This window comes from Balearica regulorum, chromosome 25 (genome assembly GCF_011004875.1).
Source record: "Balearica regulorum gibbericeps isolate bBalReg1 chromosome 25, bBalReg1.pri, whole genome shotgun sequence".
Lineage (NCBI taxonomy): Eukaryota > Metazoa > Chordata > Aves > Gruiformes > Gruidae > Balearica > Balearica regulorum.
This window is the reverse complement of record NC_046208.1, coordinates 96,351-123,979: the sequence shown is the minus strand read 5'-3', so window position 1 is coordinate 123,979 and position 27,629 is coordinate 96,351. Positions and strand designations below refer to the sequence as shown.

Here is a 27,629-nt window from a genome sequence, read left to right as displayed (position 1 = left end):
CCATGCTCCTGGTGCCCATCCTGCCTGTCTCCCATAGGGACAGACAGAGACTAGGGTTTAGGGTAGCCTCTGCACCCTTAATTCAAAGAGGGATGGAGTGAAGAAGGACTTTGTTGCTGGAATTCACTCTGACCTAAAGAAAGTTTCTAATGCATGGTGACCCTCTGCTTGAGCTTCTCTCCCATCTCCTTCCCAGGACTGCTCTGGAACCTCTCCTCCACGGATGAATTAAAAGAAGAGTTGATACAGGAGGCCCTCCCCGTCTTGACAGACTGTGTTATCATCCCTTTCTCTGGCTGGTCTGATGGCAGCTGCAATAGGACAAGAGAAATTATTGACCCAGAAGTATTCTTCAATGCTACAGGTTGTTTGAGGTGAGTCATCAAGCAGGGACTTACTGTAGCTTGTCTGTTCACAAAAGCTGAAGCTGTCTAAATCCTCTTACAATAAGCTAAAGACATGCTTACTGCAATTGTATTAATAAAAAATTCTCCTTGAGAAAGTTTTCCTAAGAGAAGGTGCAGAAAAAATTACACGTAAAATATTTTTCCTAGTAGCTTTTTTAAAATTTAAATAAGTTTGTTCTTGCTAAGTCTGCTCAAAAAATATAAGTTGCTCTGTCACAGGAGAGCTGCAGTACTGAAACCTGAAAGCGTTCAGCTCAGACCAGGGAACTTGACACTTTTTGCTTTTAGATTTTTGAGGCTTCCAGAGAAAATTTTGGTTGCTAGAGAACAAACTGGTTTGGGTCTTAGGTGACAAAAATATAGAATTCTCTATGTGGGGAAAACAAGCATTTTCCCACTGATTTTAATAACTGTTTTACTACAGAGCAGCCCATTGCCCTGGACTGCTCCTGGCTCATTTCATCAGACAGGTCATCTACAAAACAGGAGGTGCAGCTTGAGCCCAGAGTAGTTTATTTTTTTCACTGGAAAGCCAGAGCCCTTTTGCAGAGGATCTTTGCCCCAACTTGCTGTTTCTCCTACCACCCTCCTCCACTTGGATGCAAGCTCCTTGTCTCACTGGGAACAAGTGAGGAAAAAAACCTACCCTGTATAATTAGGTACTTTCATCAACTGAAGCTCTCCCCGAGGGAGTGCAGCACCGACCGCACCCTTACCAGACATGCAGCTAGTAGGAGCTGTATCTGCTTATGAAACGAAATGGGTGAATACGGTAGGGGCCTTTTGAGACGTGATACTATCGTCTTCTGTGGCTGGGAACCGTGTCTGAAAGACAGTGAGTGCTTCTCCCTTCCCTGTCTTGGAAGGCACCTTCCCTCTGCAGTTGTACGTTGGGATGTGTGGTGTGCGTTGCATATGAGGTGCTCCACTTTTAAGACCATCTCAACCCACCGATGCCACAAAATAGCCCATTGAAAAGAGGGAAAGAGTATGATGATAGCTTGTCAAAGAAGCTTTCTGTGAAGCTGAACTCAAGGCACGGTCTGTCTCCTGAGACTTACCACAGTCTGTGGCAGTAATACCCAACACCCCCAGTGAAAACTGACAGATGCAGGTCAGCGAGAGAGCTCAAAAGTCTGGGGGGGAACAGGGCCGGGAAGCAAGCCGGGTAAGGAAAGCAGGGTGGTTGGGTCCAGAGCCCCTGCTCTGAGGGGTGAACCAGGATTGCTCTGACTCACTGCCCTGCCACATCATAACACAGAGATGAGAACAGCCTTGGGTTTGCCCTGGGCTTGAGCCATTGCTGCTCAAGCATTTCTGGATTGCAGATGAATTCATGTTAATGAGGAGGCTGCAAATCACAGTGAACATCAAATCCAGTTCTGGAATGCCTGGAGTGAATATCTCACAATGACTGCCAACCTCTCTTTGTTTTTCATTTGCAAGCTACAAGGCAATAAAACAGGGAAGGAAAAAAACCCAACAAAACAATAAAAAAGCATTTCCTGTTACTGGAAAAACTCCCCTGTCCTGGCAGCAACCAGTGCTCAGGAATACATTACAACATTACAAACTGGTCAATCCCTCTGATCAGAGTGACTGCTCTTCAGCATCTCTGCCCCCATTTCCCAGGCAAATATTGCTGTTGACCCCATGTAGCTCCATGCTTACAACTATATGTACCTTCCTAGTTTTCACAATAATCCCAGATGGTCTTTATTCAGTCTTTGGAAACACCTCCAAGGAGACGATGAGTCTGTAACGTCACATGCATAGCCTCTAAGGCAAAATATTGCTGATAGTTACTCTTACTAGGAAGATGTCTTCTACGCAGAGTTCCTTAACAGGACATTTTCCTAGATGAAATCAATCCTAAAGAGCGACAAGAAAGCTATGCACCAGTGCAGTCCTACAGAAGGCCACCAAAATGGGAGCAGTACACCAGCCTTGCTGAATATACAAAAATATCCTTAATTCCATTACAACCATAGCCAGAACAGACCCCACAGAGACTAGGAAGTGAACCCAGCTAATCCTCTCTCCTTCTTCTTTCCTGACATGCTCTGCGATGGCTTTCTTCAGAAACTTGAGTTCTGCAGACATGGGGCGCCAGACCATGAGGAATTACCCTGGCTTGATCGATTCAGTCATGACTTATGCCCAGAACTGCGTGGCTTCTAACCGACCTGATGATAAGGTACCAGATGCTGTTTCCTAGAGTTCAGGCCCGTAGTTAATAATTGCAACTTTGGGAATATCTCAAAATCCCTTTCAAACAAATGCAAGAGGGGACTGGACTCTTTGTGGCTGCTCTTGTTCTTCCAAATCTCAGTGTGATCTGTTGTAGGAATGCAAGTCCTCTGTGCTCTAGGCCTGTAGTAGAGGTGGGTTTTACCATTTCCCTTTATCAAACAGAGACACAGCAAAATATTTTGGCTCCTGAGCCCCCAATATGCTTTCCTCCCTTCCCCTCCCACCTTGGGATCCTTCCAGAATCTTAACCTCCATTTTCTTCTCTTCCACCACGGCATCTCTTCATCCAGCAGGACTCAAGTATATAAGCCTCAGATTGGCATCACATTCAGCAAGAAGCCAGGAGCTGACGTCTTTCTGCCAGTTCCCTAACTATGACTCTGATTGCTATGTGTAAACGGCACTTACCTTGCACAAAATAATGTCACATTTTCAGGAGTTCAACACCTGTGATACTAGCCAGACACCCTAAAGTCCTCAGTGTCCAGCAAAGTACCAAAATTATTTCAAATGAGCTCAGGATTGAGCAAATCCTCTTTTGGGGATGGCTTTTGCAAGAAGATCAGTTTCAGCAGCACATATTGAATACAAGTCTTTGGAAACTGCATGTTTTGGTGTTGGTTACAGGTATCCAGTGAAAATTTTCCTTTGCTCTTTACATTGGGCACTCTGACATCCAGTTAAAGGAGACTTAAAAGCCTGTGCTTGGTAAAAAGTGTCCACTAATCAGTAGCTGTGATTTGGACAAAGTCATTGGAAGTTGACTAAGGAAAGAGGAAGACTTTCAAGATTTAGCATTTCATGGTGGGCAGTTTGATATAACCACCCTCTGCACTCATGCTTTCTTTTCCTGTTTATCCACTTGTATGTGGCAGTGGCATCCAATAAGGTTCACTGAGTTGGCTCACTGAGATCCACGGTATAGCATTTGGGCTATGTGGCCTTCATTCATGTCTATTCTACCTCCTTCTTCCTTCCCATCCATTGCTACCTTGAGCAGGGTCAGGAGTTTATACAGTTTAACTGCTAAAAAAAGCTGATTCTGGCATGGTATACGTCCTCTCTGTAGCTATAGCAGGTGCTGCTCCTTATTTTTCTGCCTAATGTGATGCTTGCATTTTTATTCTGGTGGTGATTTCAGTCTGTGGAGAATTGCATCTGCATCCTGCACAACCTCTCCTACCGCCTGGATGCTGAAGTTCCAAACAAATACACCCAGCTCAACCACATGGCCCGGAGTGTTTATATGGACAGGACTCTCACAGGCTGCTTCAACAGCAGAAGTGGTAAAATGGAGGTAAGATGTGCCACAGAGGGCTTGGAAATGTGGTATTCAGCCACAGGCAGGGGCTGAAAGCGAGAAGCAGGATCTGAGCTTCCAGTTTCTCATCTCTTTGTAGAATGACGAATATGGTGTCCCCCTTCCTGAGGAGGATTTTAAACCCAAAGGACCCAGCTGGCTCTACCACTCTGATGCCATCCGCACCTACCTGTCCTTGATGGATCAGAGCAAGAAGGATGCCACCTTGGAAGCTTGTGCTGGAGCTCTGCAGAACCTCACTGCGAGCCGAGGGCTGGTAAGCACTCCTCTCCCCTCCCCGCACATGCAGTCAAAAGCGTCAGCACCTTACAGTAATCAGAAAGGAATATGCTCTCAGGGCACTGTTGCAAGTCTTTCTGCAGCGGATGCTCCAGATGAGGTATTTATTAATGCCAAAATAGGGTCTCAGTGGGGGCTATAATCAGCATCTCAAGGATCTATCCCAGCTCCATACACATTCCAGGGGCTCCTTTAGGTTGGCCATATCACCAGCATCTATTGGTATTTGCACCCTCCCCCCAGGACACCAGTGAGGATGTGCACAGATGTGCACAGATGTGGACAGGTGTCATTAAAGCAGAGAGAAAGGATGTGCGTACGCCACTGCCTGTGTGTGTTTTTTTAAGTGGGAGGTGGCTCTAATAACAGGGTGGGTTGTGATGTGGATTGTGGCTTGTCCTCACATCAGAGCTGCTTGTAAAATAGCTCTGATAGATGTCCTAACTTGTAGGTATGGCAGCGTGGAGGTGACATGGGCTGCGTGACGCCATGGGTATTGCAGGAGCTAGGGCACGGTGAGGACCACGTCATGACAGCAGCTCTGCTCTGCCCAATATCGCTACCATGGGCACGTCCTCACAGGCTGCATTCACGTGGGCAAACCTCGACTTGTCTGTTTGTGTCGAACTTCATCAATTCCAATTTAAATAAGATGGCTAGGGAGATAAAGAGGTAATTATTTCATACGTAGGAGAGGCATGTCACGTGTGCTATGTGTTCCACCCAGAAACACAGAGTGACTCACGAAAGGAGCCGTCATTGCAAAGACAGCTCTGATCTCCTGGGAGCTTTTGTTACGAGTCTTTCAATGTGAAATTCTTTGGGAACCTTTTTTTTTTTTTTTTCCAGTTTAACTGAACAGTGGCACTAACAAGGTGGAGAGAGGCTGTTGCAGTATGGGTAGAGCTAATCAGAGAAACGGGGCTGGAGCTATGTGCTGCACGGAAATGAAAAGGCTTTCAGCAATCATGATCATTACACAAGAATGTCTTTTGGGCAGAGAGGAAGAAAACAAACAAACAAAACCCAGCTCTGACAGTGTTGAAGTGACTTATTTCAGCCTTCTGGAAGGGAATGGTTGGAATTTGCCTGGATGCGCAGAAGTGGCTTCTCCTTTCAAGGGTCTTATGCCAGCTCAGAGCTGGAGTTGGGGTGGGCTGCTGGGTTTGCTGTCACTTGAAGGAAAGGGAAACTGAGGACAAGCTTACAAAGCTTACTAGAACCCTTTAGCTTATAGAGGAGAACTATGAATCTCTTCTCAGACTTAGCTTTACACATCCCACTCCTGCTCGTGTGGCACATGTGCCTTCTGGAGCATGGGAGTGAAATTTGGTCTCAGTCCACTGGAAGAGGGTTGCCTTCCAGCCCGTTTCCTCCATCCCCATGTCACTGTTGATGGACATGTTTCACTGGTGGTGCGACAATCTCCAGCAGCCTTTCTGGTGGGGGAGTAGCTGAGAAGTTCAGTTTAAACTCTATCAATAAGAGGACAATTTATGAAGGGTGTGTACTTCAACATCCATGAACACTCATCTGCATTGGCTATGTCCTGAGATCTAGATTTACATAAGCAAACATGAGATCAGGATCCAAGATGAGTATTTCTGGTCTTCAGCTTGTTTTTTAACGGTATCATTAGCTGTTCCAAAGCAGCCTCTTACTTGTGGCATGGCAGGGAGCTCCAAGGGCGTTGTGCAAGGGCAAGGTGGACATGAAGGTAAAACTTCTCCAGCTTATGGGAATATCAGTTGGGTGAGCAACTGCCCCCTCATCAGACTCCAGAAAGAGGGCAGGAGTACCAGCTGTATCACAGAGGATGAGGCTGACTTTGCAAATGCCTGTGGACAAGAGGGGTAAATGACAAAGTAAGTGAGATTATGGTAGCAGAAGAAGGTATTATATAGATGCTTACTTTATAGTGTAGTCATGTTTGTCTGGCCCCGTGCATGATTCCAGTTGTGTCCTCCCGGCATTAGAGGTCATGAGACATCTCTGTTCTGTCTCCTAGATGTCCAATGCAATGAGCCAATTGATTGGTGTGAAGGAAAAAGGTTTGCCTCGCATAGCACGGCTCCTCCAGTCCAACAGCTCTGAAGTTGTCCGGTCTGGGGCTTCTTTGCTGAGCAACATGTCCCGGCATCCTGTTCTCCACAAAACCATGGGTAAGTAATTTACATTACAGTGGATTCCAGAACAATGTCCAGTTTCTAACTCTCTAATATCTGCGCACCTCGCTTTGTAAACCCCATAATAGGACTTAACCAAGCTCCAAAATTGGGCAAAGCACTAATTTCTTCTGGCCAAAAGGACAAATACAGGTGATATCTGCAGGCTTAGTTAACAAAACTAAGCATGTGGTACGCTTTATAGATAATGACAAATCTGCAGGATCATGAGGACAATAGTGTTTTGGGAAATTAGTTGGACTTGACTCCCCATGACCAATATCATTGCCCTTCCAGAGGCCTGCAGAACTCATTTTGTCTCTGAAAAATCAAGTGATGACTACTATGCCAATACCGTCCAACATTATTAGTGCCTCCTTCCAGAGATAACACTGCATTCTTGTATTGAATAGTGCTAACACAAATAGTATCATTCACTTGTGCTAGGTTTTATTTAAATGTTGATTGGAACATTCCACCTCTTTAGCTCACCAGGTGCTCCCAGATGTATCACGTCTCCTGTCATTCCAGTCTGGAAATACCAACAACTATGGCGAGATCATGACGTCAGCTTGTTACACTCTGAGGAACCTCATCATGTCCAACCCACACCTGGGAAAGTCTTACTTGACAAGCAACATGCTAAATAATGTAGTAAGCCTGTGCCGAAATGGGTGAGTTTGGGGCAGAAGGCATGGAGAGGGTCATATACAGACATTTTTGAGCCCATGCACGCTGTGCAAAGCCAGATTAAACCCAGAGCCTTCCCAACACCCTTCAGAGCCACAGTAAAGCATTATGCTGTCCCTGTGCTTGTAAATTGAGAGAGCCAAAAAAATTCAAGCATGTTGGTAGACACAAATCCTCAGCACTGGTTTCTTGGAAACAGACATGAGCTGTACATGGTGGAATTTGTAAAAGGGCCTCAGAAAATCTGCTGGCTGAAATTTAAGAAATTCTAGAAAGAACTGAAGGACCAACATCTTAAACCCTGTTAAAAATTCCAGCCCTCAAAACAGGGGATGTCAGTACGCAGCCTGACTCCCAGGCACCCGGGCTTCCCACTCACAGCTTCCTGCAAACCTTATCATGAAGGTCAGGTCTGAGATTCAAGCACCGCCGATATACCGGGATTGTGCTTAGCTTTAATGTTCAGATATGTTCATGTTTCTGTTGGAACATCCACCTGCAGCGATGCAGCTGTGATGAAGCATATATATGTGTGTATATGTATATATTATTATAAGTGCCTTCCCTGGTCTACTCACGTATATTTTACAACTGACGAATCCCAACATATTTTACCACTTTTTCTTTTAGGACTTGGTTTGAATTTTGGTGGTAATAATTCTGTCCTGCTTGTTTTCCATACTCTTTACAGCTCTGTCAAAATCTTGTCACCCCTTGCCGAGCTGTATGTTCATTTCTGGCCAAACTGGTGTTAAACTTACACGGTCTTTGGCCACGTATTCTCCTTCCTAGACTTGCATCTCTCCTGCCATCTGTCTGTCTTTGTTTCAAAATACTTTATGCAATTAATCTATTGTTTTCTGTTGTGAAAAGACATTCACATGCCTTCTCCATCATCCTTTGATAAACCACTTACAATCTACCACTTGTTTCATGGGAGCAGAGACACTCTCAGTGATTAGAAGTGGCTTTCTTGTTTAGTTTGGACCTCAGCCAACAACATCAGTCAATTTGCTTCTTTTGTGTGCTTCCACTCTACAACAAGCCCAATTATCATGAAACTCAGCCTACTACCAAGTCTTCATTGTTTTGAATGGTATTAACTTCTGTCTAAAATCCCGCTTCCGATCCCTCAGACCAGTCGTCAGCTAATTTACTACTTCAGCCAAGTGTTGCACAACTGAGGTTGTATGTACCTTAATTGTCTTGACTGTTTTGTGTGATGAGCTTTGTTTGCAACGACTCACTCAACTGTGAGGAGTTACTGAACTCTGGAGATGTCTTCAGTGTGTTCCTCCTGTCTTATCATTAATTCCTTCTGAAAAACTCCACAGTTCTTACAATGTCCAAAACTTGAATTTGTTCCTTTTCTTCCATTGTTCATTTCTGTCCCCAAAGATTTTTATGCTGTTCAATTGCTATGAAAAAATGACAATAATTTACACCCAGCACTAATCTTACTTATTCAAGCCATATCATTTCAGACTGTTCCCATAAAGATGTAAAGTAGATCTTCCCTCTAGAGACTTGGACACGTGCTAGTACACAAGTTAGCTGACTTTTCCCACTTCCCTGTATAGCCTGTGAAGATGAACAAGAAATTTTAAGGTGGGATTTGTCCAGTCCTACATCAGCAAGAGCCTCACCCCCTACATCCAACATCTCTACTGGGGGCTGTTGCCTAGGTTAGATGCAGATCCCATGCTCCCCACATGATGTTGAGCGTGGTGAGTCCCATGCTGTGAACCTCTTCCTTCTGAGCACCAGCACCAGCAGAAATAGAAAACAGAGGAGTGCTCAATGGTGACCAAATTGCCAGGGAGAACACCATGCCATGTTGCACCTTGTTACTATTTTGCAGAGTTTTCTTTGTTAATCTGCCTCAGTTTCCCTGTGGACACACTTCCCTCACCTCCAGCACTGGTGTTGGTTTGGTTGGCGTGTCTGCATAGTGCCTCCCTGGCACATGTTTCTTCTGCCACCTCACAAATGTTTCTTTATCTACATTTTCAAACTGCTGTTGTGTTACGTTTGAAGCTGTAAATCATTAGTTTAACATGCTCAAACATTTTTGTATTCATGTTTTAGAAAGATCTTCCAGGTTACAGACAAGTAGGTTATGGATCTTTTCCTTTCCCATGTTCTTCTCAAATGCCAACCACGACTCCTCAAAGCTGAGGTTTCTTTTTCTGGATGTTTCTTGTAGCTGTATTCTGAGTGAAAGGAATAAACAGTTCAGCAGTTTATCTGATAGCTGTGGCTTCTTCTCATTTGTGAAGCATCCCAATTAAGTAATTGTCTCAGTCTTCTGCATATATCCTCATCTATGACACGGGCTTCATAGTATGATGGTGTTCATTCACTCTTTGTTATTTTTAATCCAAGTTGCCAAAATATTGACTATTACCTTCTTTTTTTGGTGGCGTTTCTGAAAATCAAGCTACTGTTACTGATTTATTGTGATGTCTTATGTCCTTTACATCTTTCTTCTCCAGCTGTCTGAAAAATATTATTCTGTTTATTTTCAAGCAACTTTATTTCACTGATAAAATTACCATTTTTCTCAATAATTCTACTGGCTGCACTGAAAGCTTTTCTCCAAAATCTCTTTCTGTAATTTTAGACAATCAGATTTGCAGTTCATCTCACAATCCTTTTATCACTGATTTGTTTCAGTTTCCCTTTCTTTATTCACTTTTCACACCTTTTGTATTATATAATTTTGCAGTTTAATTATAATTATATAATTTTGCAGTTTAATTAAACCATAACATTTTACCAGAACTAATCTTTGAAGAAACTCAGATCTTTCCTTGATTCTTTTCTGTGGAAGAGTTCTTCTCATCCACACATTTCCAATTTCTCATTTCTTCCAAAGATTGCACCTTGATATCTATTTTATAAACTCATAACATTCTGACGAAGTCCTTCCAAGAATTCCTTGGCATTTCCTGTGACATACATAAGGTTCTTGATATTTTTGCCCTTTGAGGAAACATTATTTCCCACCATTATTTGATATGCATGTAGAAAAAAATCTCATCTTTTATGCTGCCCTCACGCTTCCCCCCGGCCTCACCATCTCCTTCTGACTAGATTCTTGGTTGTGTTTTGTTGAGTCAATAGTTTTTTGGATGACTGCTGCCACTGTCCAGTGGATATCTTTCCTGTTTTTCAAAAATTTTTACAACTAACTCTATTTATAAAAAACAGACTATCCTTAAAAACAACTTTGATTTTCAGGTAACTTTTTTTAAAGAAAGTTTTTCTCCAAATCAGCTGTCCTTGATATTCTGCTCCATGTTCTACAAATTATTCCTAGCACTTTTGTTTAGGATATGCTACTTTACATACTGCAATTGTCATCACAGCTCAATCAGTTCATGCTTAATCTTTTTACACCTAAATAGTAGCAGTAGATGCTGTATGAAACAAAGTCAGTATCAGTCCTTCAGATTAAAAGTGGACAAATTCTTTTGTCTGAATTCGGAAATGTCTCAGATACCAGATGTTGGTAATTTTGGTTTTAAAAGAAAAATTCTTTTGAGGTGAAGTCACAATGGCAAAGAGTACGTATTTGGTATCATTAGAAGCAAATTATAAAAAAAAAAAATAATAAAAATTACTCTAGCTCAGAAAGAGAGAAACAACATGAAACAAGATATCCTTGAAAAACAATTTCCAGAACATGCACTGACCATCTAATCATAGATACCACTGGGTTTATTCTTTTTTAATGGCTTTTCAGCCACAAAATTTTTTTTTTAAACACAGTCATTCTGACAGGGCATAGAAAGTTTATAACCAGAGAAGTGATCTTGCAATAAAACCTAGTTCTCCTGTCCCAAAACATCGCTCAAGAATTTCTGATTGTCTGCAGCTCCTCCAGCCCTCCATGCAACACCAATGTAAGCAATCTGCACAATCCCTTTGGAGTATATGACCAAGTTAAATTTGCTAATTTCTTTGGTAACAACTGCTGTGTATGTTAGAGAAATGCCCCAAAATTTACTGAATGTGGTTACAATCCTGTCCTTTCACACTCAGAATATGGTGCTTGCAGGTCCCAGGTTGTTCCCGATGACCACTGTCAGCCCCATTTCTTAGTCTGACAAGGACAATTTTGAGGACGCAATGATTTGTGACGCTGTATCATACAGGGAAGGTCCTGAGTCTGGTCTTGTACTTCTCCATCACCCTGGCTGAGACAGGCTGGGGCTGTCGCACTAAACCCAGATCAAGAGTCTCCCACAGGCAGGACGAGGTCGAGCAGATCAGGAGCAGTGATAAGAACCAGCACGGAGGTTTATATGTAGGTTGTCGTGTGAAATGTTCCAAAATTATAAAAGGTACTGCTATGACTCACGGTTTCGGAGCTGTTACGTGAGCAAGTATCTATTAACTTGTGCTGAGTAAGGACTTATGGTTGCAGATGTTGTTATTACAAATGCTCCCATCTCCTCCATCCTCACCAGGCAGCACAGAGCCCGTTCCTCTGCTGCCCTCCCAAGTGATTCGCCCACACTGTTCCTACAGACTCCAGGGAAGGATTGGCACCGTTTCCCTGCTCTTTCCCAGATTTCACACTCCAGAAACACTCCTTCAGCTCAGTTCAATGCCCATTTTCCCACTCAAATCCTCCCCTCGTTTTCATCGGTCTTGTTCTTGTCCCAGAGGCTGTTGTCATGAAACACTGCTGAGAGAGCAAGGAAGGTTTTATTGACAGTACTCCGTCAAGTCTAGCCAGCCTCCCAGCTGGAGATGGGCTTATTTAAAGGCTGTTGGTAATGCATGTGGGTTGCTGCTCTGTGGCCTGCCATAATTCACCGAGGTTGCTTTCATCTTCCCAGCTCCTGTCCGAAAGCGGCCGAAGCTGCTCGCCTCCTCCTGACAGACCTTTGGTCGAACAGGGAGCTCCAGAGTGTGCTCAAGCAGGTAAGAAAAACTCCTCTGCTTTTCGACCGACAAGAACAACCCTAGTTTTGACTCACTTGCTGAAGTTGGTGAGTTTGCAAAGGCCATGATTCAGCAGCAAGTATGGGCAGCGGCTGGGAGGAGCCTGGGGCACTGGGAGGACCACAATGCTCTCAGCACATGGGCACCCGCCTAAGATCTGAGCAAGAGGCAGCGAGTCGCGACCGCAGCTGCCGGGACTGGCTTTAGGGACTAAATGGATGGTGGCAAGTATGTGTTGGGCAGCTTGCGCCCTGGGGATGATGCTAGTTTAGGGGGGCTCTTCCACGATGCTCCTGGAGGCAATACTGTCCTGTGTGCACAGCATTGGTCTGTGCTGGGAACAGACCTGGACATTTTTCACTAGCTTGGTAGAATTCCTTCACTGCTGTCCATTGTGTAGGATCAGCGTGTCCCAACAGTTGCCTGGCAAGGTTCCTTATCTCTTTCCCCCATTTTCTTCTGTGTCCATAACTCTACCCTGCGGTTACATCACCCCTACAGTCAGGGTAATCTTTTAAACCAAGAAGAGGAGTATTTAGGATTTGTTTTGCTCCCTGCAACAGGAACTGTGAAAGTGCAGAGCCAGGCGCGGCGCAGAGCCAGCTTCCAGCTCCCAGTGGCTTGCTTTGAACAAGCTGGGTTTTTCCAACTCAACAGCAGCAGCACCTGCAGAGAGTAAAGGGCCAAATTAAAGAGAAGGAGTAACATCCACAAAGGGGAGTACCCTGGGGGCAGGAAGGTAGAGAGTACCTAAATATCGTTCTCATATTAACGGTTAGGGACTTTCTCCATAGGAGCTTGTGTAGCTTTGCGCCAGGCTCTGCTCAGGAGCCTGTGCCAACTCATTTTGATGTGACTGAGTCACTCCTGTGTTCACACAGATGTTCATTGCATAGGTATACATCAGATGAGAAGGATGGGAGTCTGCAAGGATATATGCATCATGCATATATCTTTACTGTTTTTTTCCAAGATGAGGAATAAGATGAAATAATATTCAGTGAAGGATTAAGTAAAGGTTTCCTCCGGTAAAGCTGGAGAAGTCCAGCTCTTGGCGGATGGAAAGCAATGCAAGGAAGATGAAGTCCATCAATAAAGGTGACGTGTTGAAGGCACACAGAGGGAGGACAGAGGAGGTTGTTTGAGAATGAAGCACACTTTTTAAGTGGAGGACAGCTGTTGAAGTGGGGTAGGAGGCTCTCTCTCACAGCCATAGCTAGCTATCAGTTTAGAAATTGATATGCACTCAATGCATTTCATATTCATCTGCTTTTTCAGCAAGGATTTGATAAGAACATGATGGGATCTTTAGCTGGAACAACCTTCAGGACCCTCTCCTCCAGATTTTAGGAGCCTCTCCATGCATGTTCAGGCTGCAGGTGAGAAGGGGGCCCTCGTGCATGGGGAAGGGGTGGTTTTGAGGGCAAAAGAGTGATGTGTGAATGCCACGAATTTTTTGCTATTTTTAATCTCCCCTAAAGTGGGTTTGTGAGATCTTCATCACAAATCTTATCAGCCCAAGCTGCAAAGCATTTGTTTTGATGAAAGGTCGGAAGTTGTGTGGTTTCTGGGCTTAATGCAGATGTTGCCCACACTATGCAGTTGTGCATTTTAGATATGCTCAGCGCAGATGCCGTAGGACAGGCAAAGCTGCTGGACTTTACTATGCCCCATGTGTCTGTCTGCCTGTCTTTGTCAAGCAATAACTGATTGATTGCATTTTGCCAAATCCCCTCAGGTGGGTCTTTTCACAGGAATCTCTCTGAGACTACTTTCATTCCTGAATTTTAAATGATGTTATCCAGATAGTGTCAGTAATATGCAATTAGTTCCAGCACATGGTCTGGCATTAACCATCACTCTTATGGATTTTTTGAGCACTTAATAATCTATCTGTAACCCTCATGTTAAAATTTGGAACTACATGCTGAAATCTGAAAAATCCCAATAGAGAAACTAGGTTAGAGAAACCATGGGCAGAGTTCCCGGGGCATCGTTATGGGTTTTTATTTAGTGTGAAATGGAGATTGCATCTGTAACGTACTTTTGATTCATAATTCCCACTGAAGGGAAAAGCTTTAAGCAGTTTTGTGCTTTTCAAATATCAGATGTCTCTATGATGGAGATTGAGATTATCCAGAATGAATTATTTTCTCCCTTCCCCAACATGGTCTTTGCGATTGGACTAAGCACAGTCCTGATGTAAGAGAAAATGGTACAAAAGCCCATTTCTTTTCTCTGCCCAGGTACAGATTTCACTTCTTGCTCTGTTGGGATTTTTCCACTGAGACTCAGAGAAGTGTGGAAGTCTAGGGGAAGAAGCTATGGGCAGTACAGAAACTGGGTATAGGCCAAGAAAAAAGATGAAGAGTTGTGTTTTAATGTAATGAAGAGATTTCTTGAATTCTTTAATTACCTGGGATTTTGGTTTTTTCTTTGTTTTTCTCCATTTCAGAATTTGGAATTGGTTCATGTCCAGGAAGACAACCCTTTCACAATTACTTAGGATGTTAAAGATGTAGAGTGTTTCTGAGTTTAACTCAACTGTAAAGCAAACTAAACATATGGATTTCATGTGGATGATACTGATATTTTTAAGCATTTTTTCTTTTTAGGGGGAGAAGGGACTTTTATTGAGGTTATACTTTCTTGATGTCAATAATTATTTTTTTTTTGCAAAGAGTGTGTCTGTGTAACTATGTACGTGTTGCTGTGTATGTGTGCATACAGTCAACATACATGTGCACACATGGTGAGTAGGATCTTTCTACAGGCTTAGTCCCCTGTCTTCCACCGAACGTCGGTGTGAGTTGTGCAGTTTAACCCCTTTGCAGAGTTTTGTCCAATTCCACCTGATCCATGCACCAAATACTGCCACACTAAAAACTTGTCACAACCTATTTTTACCCGCAAGTGTAAAAATTGTCAGTTTTAGGTTGAGTTCCCCCATTGCATATGGCCATTATAAACAGATACACACAATGATACTCTTCTTTACAAAGGCTGGTTATTCCTAACATTTATAAACACAGGCTTCTTTTCTGCTTATGAATTTTTCTCCAATGAGCTCTTATAGTTATTAGTATTTTCTTTTCTGTCATGTGAACTCTTTATGTCAAGAAGCAAATTGATGTCTGCAAACTCTCTCCCGGGTCTCAGTAACCTTTCTCTGAAGCTGTATGTGAGGGGACAATTGCAACACATCTGCAGAACATGAATATTACCGGGTCCCGAACCATTTTGAGCGCCAGAACAACTCAATCTTTTGTGACTGTACCTGGACACGTGGCATTTGAGAAGCTGAGCTGGAGACAGGCAAAGTGTTTTTCCCCTGGGATCACTGACTGCCACACAGGTCTGAAAAAAATGAGACATGTGGCCTTTTTAATTGCATTTTGTTTTTATTGATCAATGTAAAGAAATAGTATTAATATGCAAAGGAATGTAAGCACTTGTGTGAAGTCAGGTTTGGAAATATTTTACTTCTTGGGATCTTTAATTACATGAATCATCCTGTGATGCTAAGGCTGTGATAGGGGACTGCTGAGCTCATTTCAGGGCAACCCACTTCTTATGACAGTAACTGTGTGATGAAAGAGGCTGCTTTTCCTCTCTTAAGAAGAAAACATATCCTCTATCTGTCCCCAGAGAGGATGCAGCTGAGATCCACAGGGAAAGGACCAGCTGAGGATGCATTTGCTGGCTGTGCCCCCCCCCCCACACATAGTCATTGCTTCTTCAAACAGTGCAGGGGCACAAGACCCTGTTTTGCAAATATCAGGGGTGCAGGAGTTGCTTGGGAAGGATGAATTGTGAGCCTGGAAAGAGAAAAACAGTCTCATTTTTTGCAAGTGTCAGACTTTTAAATAGGTGGAAATCATCATGACCCCATTCACTTCACAGAAATGGGGTGATTCATGCCCACTAAAGAACTGTCCATGAAGTTCAGATTTGCTCTGACACAGCTCTAGAGCTAAGAAACGCAGTGGCACTTGTTCGTCCCCCGTTTAGACCATGGGGAGTGTGTGTCCACAGAGGGAGATGATTTTCCAGCTGTTTTTTCTCTTGGACTACAAAGGGTGGCTTAATCTTGTGCACTTTAATGAGCAGCAACTATTTGCTTGCTTTCACCCACGTTCAGTCGAGAGCTTTCTGTGCTGAGCTCCCAGCCAAATGAGACAGAAAAAAAGCACCTTTGAAGTGGAGACCTAGAACCAGGAGAATCCGGTAGGACAGTTTCAGGAGCATTTAAACAGCAGCAAAAAGGCCCCAGCCCGTGGGCATGCCCTTGCCGTACCTGCCAGCTGTTCCTTAGCTAGATGTATATTTCCAGATGCACAGTTGAAAATGTTTTCAGCAGGACCAAGACTGCGGGTGTCCAAAACGGTTGCAGCATCCACAGGCAAGATTGTTACAGTTTTGGTGTTAAGAGTATGTTGCGTGCAATTTTGCATTCAGATTTGTTCCTGTAATTACGTGTTTGACAGAAGTCCTGGGAGCTAATGTTTTTTCTCTGTAAAATTAATTGGGGCAACCTAACTAGAAAATATAATGATGGAATATTGAGGAAATTCATTCTAATTGGCTGTTATTTAGGCTTTATTTTAAAACACCGCTGCTGCTTTCACCAGTAATGCAGTTTACTGAATCACTGTGTAAGGCACAAAGAGCTGTAGCTATTTGATCATCATCTCACAATTAAATTTGCAAGTACTGGAGATTTCATTAGTAAGTATTAGACTCAAAGAGACAGATATATCATTCATGTAAATTTTATTAAGTACAGCAAAGTTGTTTTTCCAAAGCTAATAAAATGATAAAAATAAAATCTGTCTCCATCCTCAGAGATCTTCAGAATATGACTGGGCATAGCCCTGAGCAACCCCATCTGGCTTTGACATCCCTGCTTTGAGCTGGGCAGACTAGAGAAGTTCTTTCCAATCCAATTTTTTTTACAATGCTGTATGTTACTGCTTTCATACCTCACAATACAGCTAACTCGGGAGAGCAGTGGGCTGTGTCGATTGTAACTGCTCTGCCATCCCAGGGCTATTTTACAGCTATTTCTTCCCCAGGAAATTCTCTGATACTCAACTCTATTTTCCTCTCAGTTTCTCTTTTTAATATCTGGACTACAGACTCCACCCAAGTCAGAGAAGTGACATCAATGCCCAATTGTGAGAAGAGAAAGGAAAATCAGACTTACCAGAGTAAATGGTGTTGCTCATAACCAGCAGTTTTGGGAGCTCAGTGAGGTTCCCTCCATCATAAATGGATGCAGTTTTCACCTCCAATACATTTTTTTTATTTTTCATTCTAGGGAGGTAGTGTTTCTGAAAGGCATGTTTTTAACTGTGACATCTTCTTCAATGAGCTCTTTTGCTGTTTCTTGCTTCTTTAAGAGCCAAGGTAGGGCGTACCCTCAATGATAGGAACAAGGGCAGGTCTACAGCAATAGCACATGCCCTGGGTCGTAGTGATGGAGAATTACTGAGGAGGGAAGGACCATAGCTAACAGCACCATTAGCTCTGCCAGCAGCAGGAATAAGAGCAGTTGGGGCCTGATTTGTGCACAGGACACACAACCATGTAAATAAATACCATACTTGTTTGTCCTGAGCTTAGCAGAGCTTTTTGGTCTATTTTCTCATAAATGCTTTGTTTGTTTTGTGTATGTACAATCCAACCCACCCCAGCATTTCAGAAGCCTCATGGACAAGTAGAAGGCAGTAGGCAGTTTTATTCCTCTCTGACCACACACCAGTTTGAGATCAACTTAGCCTACCAGTCCATAGCTATACAGTGTATTCTGTAAGATATAGGTATGTGAGAATAATGTATCAGAGTTTTGTTTTGGCTGTACTGTATGTATTTGCTTCATTGGAAAAGCTGAAATCAATAAAAATTGCTGGAATTTCTTCAAGCTTCCCAGTTTGGATGGTTTTATTTTGGTTGTCTTGCTCATGTTAGGAAAGAATAAAGCATCTGTTTGAAAGATTTGTAAAAGCCAGTTACCCTGCAGCAGTGATCAGTCTGGATTGTTCTGCCTTATGCCAATACAAGTAATGAAGCTGTAAATCCCATTTCCTCCACCATTGCATCCTTGGCCAGCCTCAGTGGGTTTCTTTCCCATGAGCTTTTACAGTCACCACTTCAATCCATGAAAGAATTAATTACCAATAGTATCATTTGTGTCACTGCTGTATGGATTCAAAGCTCGTTGTGGGAAAAAAAAACCCCACACCTTAGGTTCTTCTGAACCTGGCTCATATAAGTTGTGTTTGAAGCTCCCTAGATCTTATATTTAAAAAGTGTTATGAGTTGAACCTCCTCAGTTTCTCTTTGGTCCAGGCTGGAAAATCCCAGCTCACAGACCAGTTCCTCAGACAGACTCATCAGCTTGTCACCTGCAATGACCTTCTCTAAACCTTTCCCAATTAAATTATTTCCTTTCTGAGATGAGGAGACCAGAAGACCATACAGTATGCAAAGAGTGAGCCATGAATTTATGTATAGACATTACAGCCACTTTTCTGTTCTCTTCTCCTTCCCCAACAATTCCTGACATTCACCTTGGTTTCTGCAGCTCTGTTGTGTTTTGGGCTGTCACTGGGATGGGCTGTCCATCATAGAATTCCCTCCAAGTGGTCATGGTCATCTCTAAGCTCAGCATTTACATGTCAGGGTAAGATTATTTCACCCCATGTGTATCACTTAACATTTCTCTATGCTGATGTTTCTCTATCATTTATCACCCTTTCCTTATTGGTCTATAGTTACCCAAAAACTTATACGCAGACAATGACCTTCAGTCCTCAGGCATGCAATGATGTGGGTTTCTCTGTATCAAGTATAGGATGCTGCAGAAATCTTTCCCATTGCTCACAGGGATCACAAATCAGAAAAAGTAAATACATGATCTTTCCTGCTCTTCTCCTTTCTGAGTGCTCCTTTCACCCCTGATACTTATTGGCCCTCCAGTCCCTGTGGCAGGCATTCATATATTTGAAGATGCTCTTACTATTTATGGCTTATTCTTCTGACTTCAGGTAGTTGTTCCTTCAACTTCTTTTTGGCATATTTAATATAGTTAATGTTTAACCAGGCAGAGGTTATGAAGTCTTTCTTATTTTTGTCTTCAGCTATTTGAAAGACACCTTCTGACAACTTCCCTCTCCTGCTGCTTAACTGGGCCAACTCCCTTCTGCCCTTCCTCAAGGATTTCTCAACTGGTGGGATGTACTGAATTTGTGCTTCAATATGATAAACACAGTCCACTGCCTGTAAAGTTTAATTCTCCCTTTTGTTTTCCCTTAACAAACATCATCCTTTAAGTTCCCCTTTTGGAAGATGAGCACAAGGTGGCAGATTTTTAGGCTTTTGTTGATCCAGATGTTGATGTTACAGGTCAGCTCTATAAATGAAAGATTTGAGGCCAGACTTTTCGTACTAATCAGGATCAAATTTAAGGCTGCATGTGCTTTGGGGAATTCCCAGCCTGCTCCATGAAATTGCTGTCGACAGCATCTAAGAATTTGTTCTCTGCATCACATCCTACAGTAACTTAAACCCAGTCTATACAGGGATAGCTGAAGTGTAGGGTGCACAGAAGACTTTGTACTGCCAGTACAGGGGAACGCTGCAGTGTATAAACACTGGCAGCAGCCTTACAAAAGAAATAAGGAAGCAGCATCCTCTTGATCTCCTTCAGAAGAAGGCTCTTCAAAGAAGAAACCTGGCAAAGGGGAATGTGATCTCAGCTATGAGGTGTGTTTAGTTCATTTACTCAAGGCAAGGCTGAGGAATAATCCTTACCCTTGAAAAGTATCTTGTGGAAAGAGGATTCACAGTCTATCAGACAGTCTTGGCACAGCCTGTGAATCCCTGCATGGAAGAAGGGTCACTGCATGCCACGTTGCTGTTCTGCCAAGATTTTTGAAGGATGGGCAAGCACTAAAGGATTAAGTGCAAAGGCAAAGCACCCCAACCCAAATGTCTTAACCAGTTTTGGGTGGACCTTATACAGCAGCACTTCAAAAACTAAATTGCATTGGCAACTGTGATCGTTCTGTACTTAAGCTGTTTCTAGGCCACACTGCAGCAGGCGTATCTGCAATTGGTTTTCAATGTAGTACGTAAGTAATTGTTTTAAAGTCCATTAAGTAGCAGGACTTATCTCCAGATAAGTATCCAGAACTCCCTGGAAGGATAAAATATTGATGTTTCATACACACTGGTGATGTCCATTCTGCAGCTTCCTCAGGCACAAAGCACATCTGAAGGCACATTTACGAAAGATCATATAAATCATAGGCTAGGAGAGCAAAGTTGTCTTCTACCAAGTCTGGCATACATGCAGAGTATCTAAAATTAATGCAATGACTCCTATCGCTATAGTCTTGAGCAGGCTCTCTGGACACCGGAGAAGGGCAGGCCATGTCATTGTAGCTCTCAGCACATGCCTCCAATTTGGAAATTAAGAGTTGCTCAGCAATAAAGCCGATATACGACTATGTGCATGGATCTCTATCCATTTCAGCATGTAAAATGAATACCAAGAAACTAGTATGTATTTTTATTTTGGAACCTGTATCCTATGTATGAACACATAAGGCCATTTTTGGACAGGGCAGTCTGTAGACACACACAAAGACCACAGGGCACTTTGCAAGGAAAAGACAATCGAGATTCTCTTCATGTGATTCAAATGCGATGAAACGTGCATCCCTTCTAAAGGCTGGGTCAGAGGCCAGAGACTTCTGTGGGGGCAGACAGTGATGGATGCACTGATTTAGCTCAAATGCATTGGTATTGCAGCAGGATTCAAGGGAAAGAAAAGGGGTGCTGTGGGGTGCTGCAGGATGCAGAGTACCCACAGAGCACTCCTTCTCCAAAATACAGCAAGCATTAAGTCCTTGGAAACCTTACAGATCCTACAGCTCATAGAATCGCAAATAATGCATGGGACTCTGCCAGAAAAGCCTTATTCCACCAGCAAAGCAGCCCCCCGTGTAGCCCCCTCTCGCATCCCACAGTGCAACTTTTGAGTCTTTTATCACTGCCCATGATGCTTTCAGAGCAGACCCCACTCTCCACTTTCAGGTCCACGTGATACCGTCCCCACACATCCCAGGCATTCCCGGAAATACCTGACTTCCCCAGGCTACACCCCAGAGGATCATCACTTCCCAGCCAAGAGCAGTTCCCAATTCCACAGCGCAGTTCCCACATTACACTGCGCAGGGCATCCCTAGAAAACACCAAGCCCCAGCCACACACTGCACCAACAACCCCACAGTACCAACATCTCGTGCTGGGACACACTCGCTCAACAAAGTTCCTCTGTCTCAGGCTCCCACATGGTGGGTGAAATCACTCCAGGCAGAGGCACTGTTGTGGCATCCTGACCCCATGGCCAGACACCTTAGGAGTGCCACGGTCCCGCACAGCACGCTGCTGGAGGACACGTGGCAGCCCATACCAGAAATCCCTGCCCCACAGAGGCAAGACATATGCAGAAGAGCTTCAGCATATGCATGGCACCCGCAGACCATAGCCCCCACGGCGCTTGTGCACCCACACCCCAGGGCATCTCCACCACAGGAGCTGGTGGCCTGGGTCTGGAGAAAGCACAAGTCCTGTGTGAAGCACAGTGACTCATTCCCTAGTTACCTTCCCATCACATGCATGACTTTGTGCTCGTCTATCGTATAACTCTCATTCGTATCTTTCCCACAGTTTTATGTCCTTGCAGATTTAATCTTGCCGAGCACAGAAGTCGTTACCTACCCGAGACTATACTTGGCCCCTTTCTTGGTGTTTTCTAAGCTTGCCTTTGTCACTTTTGAGTTTCTAAGCTTGCCTTTTGAGGGACTTCCATAAGGCATCCCAAACACACAGCCATGTCCCTTTCTCTCATCTAACACCAGGAGATCTCTCCTTTGTACTGCTGGGATGCAGGAAAATATTGCATCTCTACCTCAGCCTTTACAGCACCTTCTTCTCCATCAGGGTGGGTGGAATAGTGACATCCAGAGCAACATTTCCCAGGTTTAGGAAACTCTGTATGCAGTTTATCAGGATGTGGCATTCACTCCTGGATGCTTACACCAAGCATCCTCCATCCAACTGAGCCCCAACAATGCTTTTCTTGCTCTGGCTCCCATTACAGCCCTCTGCAACTTGATCATCTCATGCAGGAAGGGCTTTGATGAGAAGGTAATTACCTCCCTGCTACCACCCTCCTGTGTGCTTCTTCTGTGCTGAATGCACCACACTTTGCGGTAGAAATGAGATCCTTGGTGCTCCCAGCCTCCTCAGCCCAGCAGCTACTGATGAGCAAGAGCAATGACCTTTCAGCACAACAAAGAGCACTGCAGGAATCTTTGTAGCGTACAAGGGGATTGCATCGGGAAGGTGGAAATGCTGGCAGTAATTTTTAGGTAGCAGATCTGGTCCCGATATATACTTTGGTCAATATTCCAGGTCTTGGATGAGATCTCAGATATCCCAAAGCTAGAGGTGACCAGATACGAGCACTGCTTCTGCAGTGGCTCCAGAACATGGCACTGTTGTTGTACCCACACACAGAGCTTGCAGGAGGCCTTCCTGAGCCTGGTTTCTCCCTTGACTTTCTGCCAGCGGAGTCGTCTACATTTCTGCAAATGAGGAGCAAAGCAGTTAAAATAGCCCCAGCCAACACAGCAGCAAATCACCCCTATGTTGCACAGCTGAAATACCATCAGCCTGTGCAGCAGGGACTAACCCCCTCGTTGCACAGGTGTGCCTGGCTTCCCAAGGCAATGCAATGGGAAAAAAAGCAGGTAGAAATTTTCTAAAAGTGATTAAAGGTATCGGAAGTTCCTGGCACTACAAACCTCAAATACTTTCCCAGAGAACCGGAGTTCCTCCCTCCTTTCCCTGGTGCTTCTCTCCACAAAAAGCTTTACAAGTGCGCTGCATCATCTTACCTAACAAACTGGAGCTCAGGCAATAACTGTAACTGCTTTTGGGTCCCGAGGCCAAGTTTCAGTCTGAGAGATGACCCAGACTGGGTGCTGTACAATGAAGCATAGCAGAGATTTGCTTTGTGCATCTTATTGCTTTCTTCCTTATGTTTTCTATTCTTCCCCAGGAAGCCTCTTTATCTCACAGTACAGGTAACTCCTGCTTCAATCAACAAGGATCTCTCCTGGCAGAACAGGAAAATCAGTCTCTCATCAGCAGGGCTGAAAGAAACGCTCAAAAAATGTAAAGGAAAAAATTGAAGATTATCTGAGTGCCTTTGAGTTCCACCCTGAGCTTTTCTTTGGCATGTTTCACCCATGGTGAAAACTAATTCTTGTTTTCTTTCAGAGGAGGAGAAATAGCCAAGAGGGGAAAAGACACTGCTTTAGTATCACAGTGGGGCTGTTGGCAGGATCATAGCGAGACTCTGGATTTCCCAGGCAGCAGCACATTTCCTCAATGGCTCCTGTTATTTTTGTCTATGCAATGAGAAACTGGCTGTACCTATCCCAAATATATATTTTTTTTCAAGGGTAACCCAGAAGCAATGTAGAAATTATTTCCTGCAGGATGCAGAGAAGTAGAGGGTTAAAGAGCCAGGAGAAAGGGGAGAAGGTGGAGATGGCTTAGGCGAGTGTTTATGCTATTTGAAGCAATGACTCCTTGGTACATGGAGCAAAATCCACACCCATTGCCTTTCTGCCCCTGGAGTCTGCCTGCCGCAAGCTCCTGGGTGAAGCAGCAACATCACTGCAGGGCTCAGCCACCGTGGGAAAGTCAGCAGAGCCACAGCGAGTCCTGCCGCGCAGCAAGACCCAGATGCAGGTGAGTCAGAGCCCCACCTTGCTTTGAACAGGAGGAAGCAGAGTCCGCAGAGAGGCACCCAAAAAAAGGCAGAGCACGAGAGGGTGGTTTGTACCCATGGGGGCCCCCGGGAACCAATCCCCACTCCCAGGTGCTGCAGCCTGCAAAGCTGCAGTTAAAACAGCGACGAAGCCATGTGCCGAATTAGCCAGCATGGGATAATGAGAATGGATGGAGGAGTTTTTCCTCCTGCGATCGAAGCATACCAGGGAAAGACTGACAGTGACTGGCAGGTCTCCAGCAGGCAAGAAGGGAATGGAATGAGCAGTCACCATTACTCATGGGCAGGTAGCTAACTGCTCAGCTTTGCCCAGGGAAGGGTCAAACAGAGCCTAGGACTGAAAGACCCAAGACCATGGTACGTGGGAATATCTTATCAATGACTCTCCTCTAAGCTGTGTTCTTGCGACCACCCCCCTGCCATGGACCACATCCCTGCAGGGGGAAGTGCCAGCGTGAATGGGCTGTGCAATCCCCAGAAATCATGGCTGGGGCTTTGGTCCACACATCTCCTGGCATTTGACAGAGGGATGGATCATTTTCACCTCCATCATGAGCTGGGGGGAGAGAAATAAGTCATGGTGGGGGGGACGTGCAATATTATGCAGCCCCATAGCTGTGCTAAGGACAGGGCTGTGAGCATGATCCAGCAGCAGCAGAGCTGCAGGCACCTTCCATAAATTCTCCAAAGGGGAATGCAACCTTCCTGGGAGTGGTTCAAGGGCAGCACCCCCATGCCCTCCAGTGCAGAGCTGGACTGCTCGCCACAGAAGCACCAGTGTGGTACCACCTGAGGCCAGACCCTGAGGAGGAGCCAGGCCAAAATATTTGATGTCTTCAAGTTTCATTTGGCAAGATGCTGCAGGGGCAGCATTTCCCGTGTGAGAGCACTGTGGCTCTTTCTATGTGTGCTTTTGCATGTGCCACCAGGCTGCTCCTCCTTCCCAGAATGACCGGGAACATGAGGATGCCCTGCCTTGGCTGTTGTCACCACCCTGTCATCCTCCTTTGGGACCACAGAAAGCAGACGAGCTTGGTACAAGCAGAGACACCAATGCTGGCACCATGACAATCTCTCTCTAAGGCTCAGTCCTGCGTGGGATGTGTACCGACTTTCTCCTTCAGCATCTTTGGCCCAGCTAGGAGTGAGTTTATCTCATTTACAGGTGCATATTTTGGCCCTTGGGTGTCTGTTCAGCTGTTTTTTGAGAGGGTCCCAGGCCATTAACATATGGTGCCTGCTTCAGTGCTGAGCTGGCTTCACAACGGCCTGCAGGCACAGCAGACCAAGAGTCCTGGGGAGCTTTCTGTGCCCTTTCCTTCCCAGAAATCCTGGCACAAAACGCCTCATATAACTATTGGTGCTCTGAGACACCCCCAGATACCTGCTGGCTGCTAGAAGTGCTCAGGACCCAGAACACACATCACTGGTCAGGAATCTGCCTCCAGCACAGAGCTCGTGCTGTGTCCCTGGGACAAAGCTCAAAATCTGAGCCTTCATGTCTGAACCCAGACTCTTGCTTTGAGCACACTGCAGAACAACCAGGTTATTGGCTTCAGACAGACCTTGGCACTGACTAAAACCAGACTATACATTCAGGGCCTTAAATTTCACTCACCAGGGAAGGGCTGTCCAAAGCCATTTGTGATTTTGCACTCTGTTCCAAGGTGCAAACCTGAAATGCTTTAACAGGAACCTGGGATTTTCAAAAAGGATGAGTGAATTCAGAAGATTCAGATGCTTACATGTTTTTAAAGTCATCTTGAGGGTCTCCAAGAGTAATTTGTTCAGCACAAACTTGCCAGCAGTGATAGTGGTGGTGCAGCGAATGGTACCCTGTGCCAGGCTGCTGGCAGTGTAGAAGGAGAGGATCTACCATCACCTCCCCTCTAGCTATGTCCAACTATCATTTCCCCACAGCTATCTGCCTTCTTGCATGGCTTTCCAGGGCTTGCAGCACAGCTTGCTTGCACTTTTTTTTTTTTTTTTAAGCTGTCAAACACCAGCTCTCCATAAACTGAGCTAAACAACCACATCTAAAAAACTTTCCCTACCACCCTGGCCTTTATTGCTTATTGCTTGTTAGGAGAAATCTCTTAGGATCAATCCACCCTTACCTGGGCATCTTAAAATTAGATGCTGAAGTGTGAGATAGTTGCTCTGGGTTCCCTTCATTGCTAGTGGAGAGAAATAGTCTTCCCATCATGTGGTTCACCCCATCATCAGACAGAGGTGGAAAGAGGGGCAAATTAATAATTTTATGTTTTCACTGCTGATTAAGGAAGTCCAGATTAAGATAAGCTCAGATAGCTATGTGGCCTGAACCTCACCCTTTATCTTTTGTGAGTGCGCATACACAAAAACGCCCACTCTAATATTGTATTGCAAAGGGACAATCTTCTTTCTAGGATGTCAGACTAGCTCTACCCTGGCAGGGTGGGATGGTAAACAGCACATTTCTTGTGTCTTTGTGAGATGAGCGTGAAACTAGTGTCAGACCAACGAAGAGGGTGAAACCAGGCAGAGGCTTTGCAATCTTCCTGCAACCTTGTGCTGCACCCATGGGGCACCCACCATGGGGGTGTTCCCAATTCATGTCTTGCCGTCACCGCTCACACCATTTCTGTTCCTCTGCAAAACCCACCTCCCGGGGTCATTGAGCTATCTAGGATGTTCATTTTCCTTTATTTCCAAGCAAAATGTGCAGAGAAAAGCTTGGCATGCTCAGCACCACCCATATGCTGGAGGGTAATGCACCTTTATGGTTAGGATTAAGAGGACTTCGCCGTAAATAATTTGGTCTATGACTCATGTCCATAGCTTGGTTCATTTTGCTCATCTTTGGATGGAAACCCTTCTATCTGGATTTCCTTTGCAATTTGTGGCTGCTTTCAGTGTATCTGGTTGGTCGTAAAGCAATGCAAAAAAAGGCTGGGTGGCAAAAAAAGCTACATTTGAAAGTCCACCCTTGCTTTTTCTGGTGGTACTCTAACCCAACAGTGAAATGAGGGTTGGAAATTGTATAACTGGTGCCAGTAGCCTGCAATGAAAATAGAGGCATCTTATTCACCAAACAGGGATATCATGAATTCATCATTTGTGTCCAGCAAACTGAGGAAACAGGACTTGTATCATGGACTTTTGCAAAGGTGAGCGCTGGAAGTCTGGTTGCTCGGCAAGGGGAGATGTTATCAGGTGAAACCTGAAGTTAGGAAGTGAGCACCCAGTGAAAGCAGTTAGGTATTTAATTTACATTTGTGTCATGGAAGATCTTCTCTCACGTGTGCATGTGCGTGTGTGTAGACGCACGCAGGTGCCCGAGGGATGAGGCTCATTGCTCAGCCTGGCCTTTTCCCACAGACTTGGAGCTTGTCATATTGCTGGAGCATGTTCAGGTCAAGGTGGAGGTCTGCAGGGCAATCAGGGCAGCCCACATGCAATCTTTTCCTAAGAAACAGATTGATATTTATGCTCAGGGACGGTCTTGAATTCAATAAGATGCTTAATTTTGCATGTGAGGCCATTGCAGTGGGGCCACAGGGCCAAAACAGTTCAAGCACCCAATTATGAAGGCACATTTCCTTGCAGCAGGCCACATCACTGTACATACCAGCTTTTGAAATGCCTCTGGCATCCCCAAATTGCCAGATACACAACTAATGACTAGCTATGTAGACGGAGCTGTT

The 27,629-nt window shown here is 44.6% G+C and overlaps 1 protein-coding gene across 1 annotated transcript in view; it reads left to right on the top strand.

The window, feature by feature from the left end:
• Positions 1-17,963, top strand: part of PKP1 (plakophilin 1) — a 48,741-nt gene extending 30,778 nt beyond the window's left edge. Inside the window, exons 7-15 of the mRNA XM_075776042.1 lie at positions 197-374; positions 2,490-2,604; positions 3,802-3,957; positions 4,061-4,237; positions 6,269-6,422; positions 6,913-7,099; positions 11,966-12,050; positions 13,350-13,450; positions 14,527-17,963. Coding sequence (XP_075632157.1) covers positions 197-374; positions 2,490-2,604; positions 3,802-3,957; positions 4,061-4,237; positions 6,269-6,422; positions 6,913-7,099; positions 11,966-12,050; positions 13,350-13,421 — 1,124 coding nt within the window. The 3' untranslated portion in view covers positions 13,422-13,450; positions 14,527-17,963. The remainder of the gene's footprint in view (positions 1-196; positions 375-2,489; positions 2,605-3,801; positions 3,958-4,060; positions 4,238-6,268; positions 6,423-6,912; positions 7,100-11,965; positions 12,051-13,349; positions 13,451-14,526) is intronic.
• Positions 17,964-27,629: the final 9,666 nt, after the last annotated feature.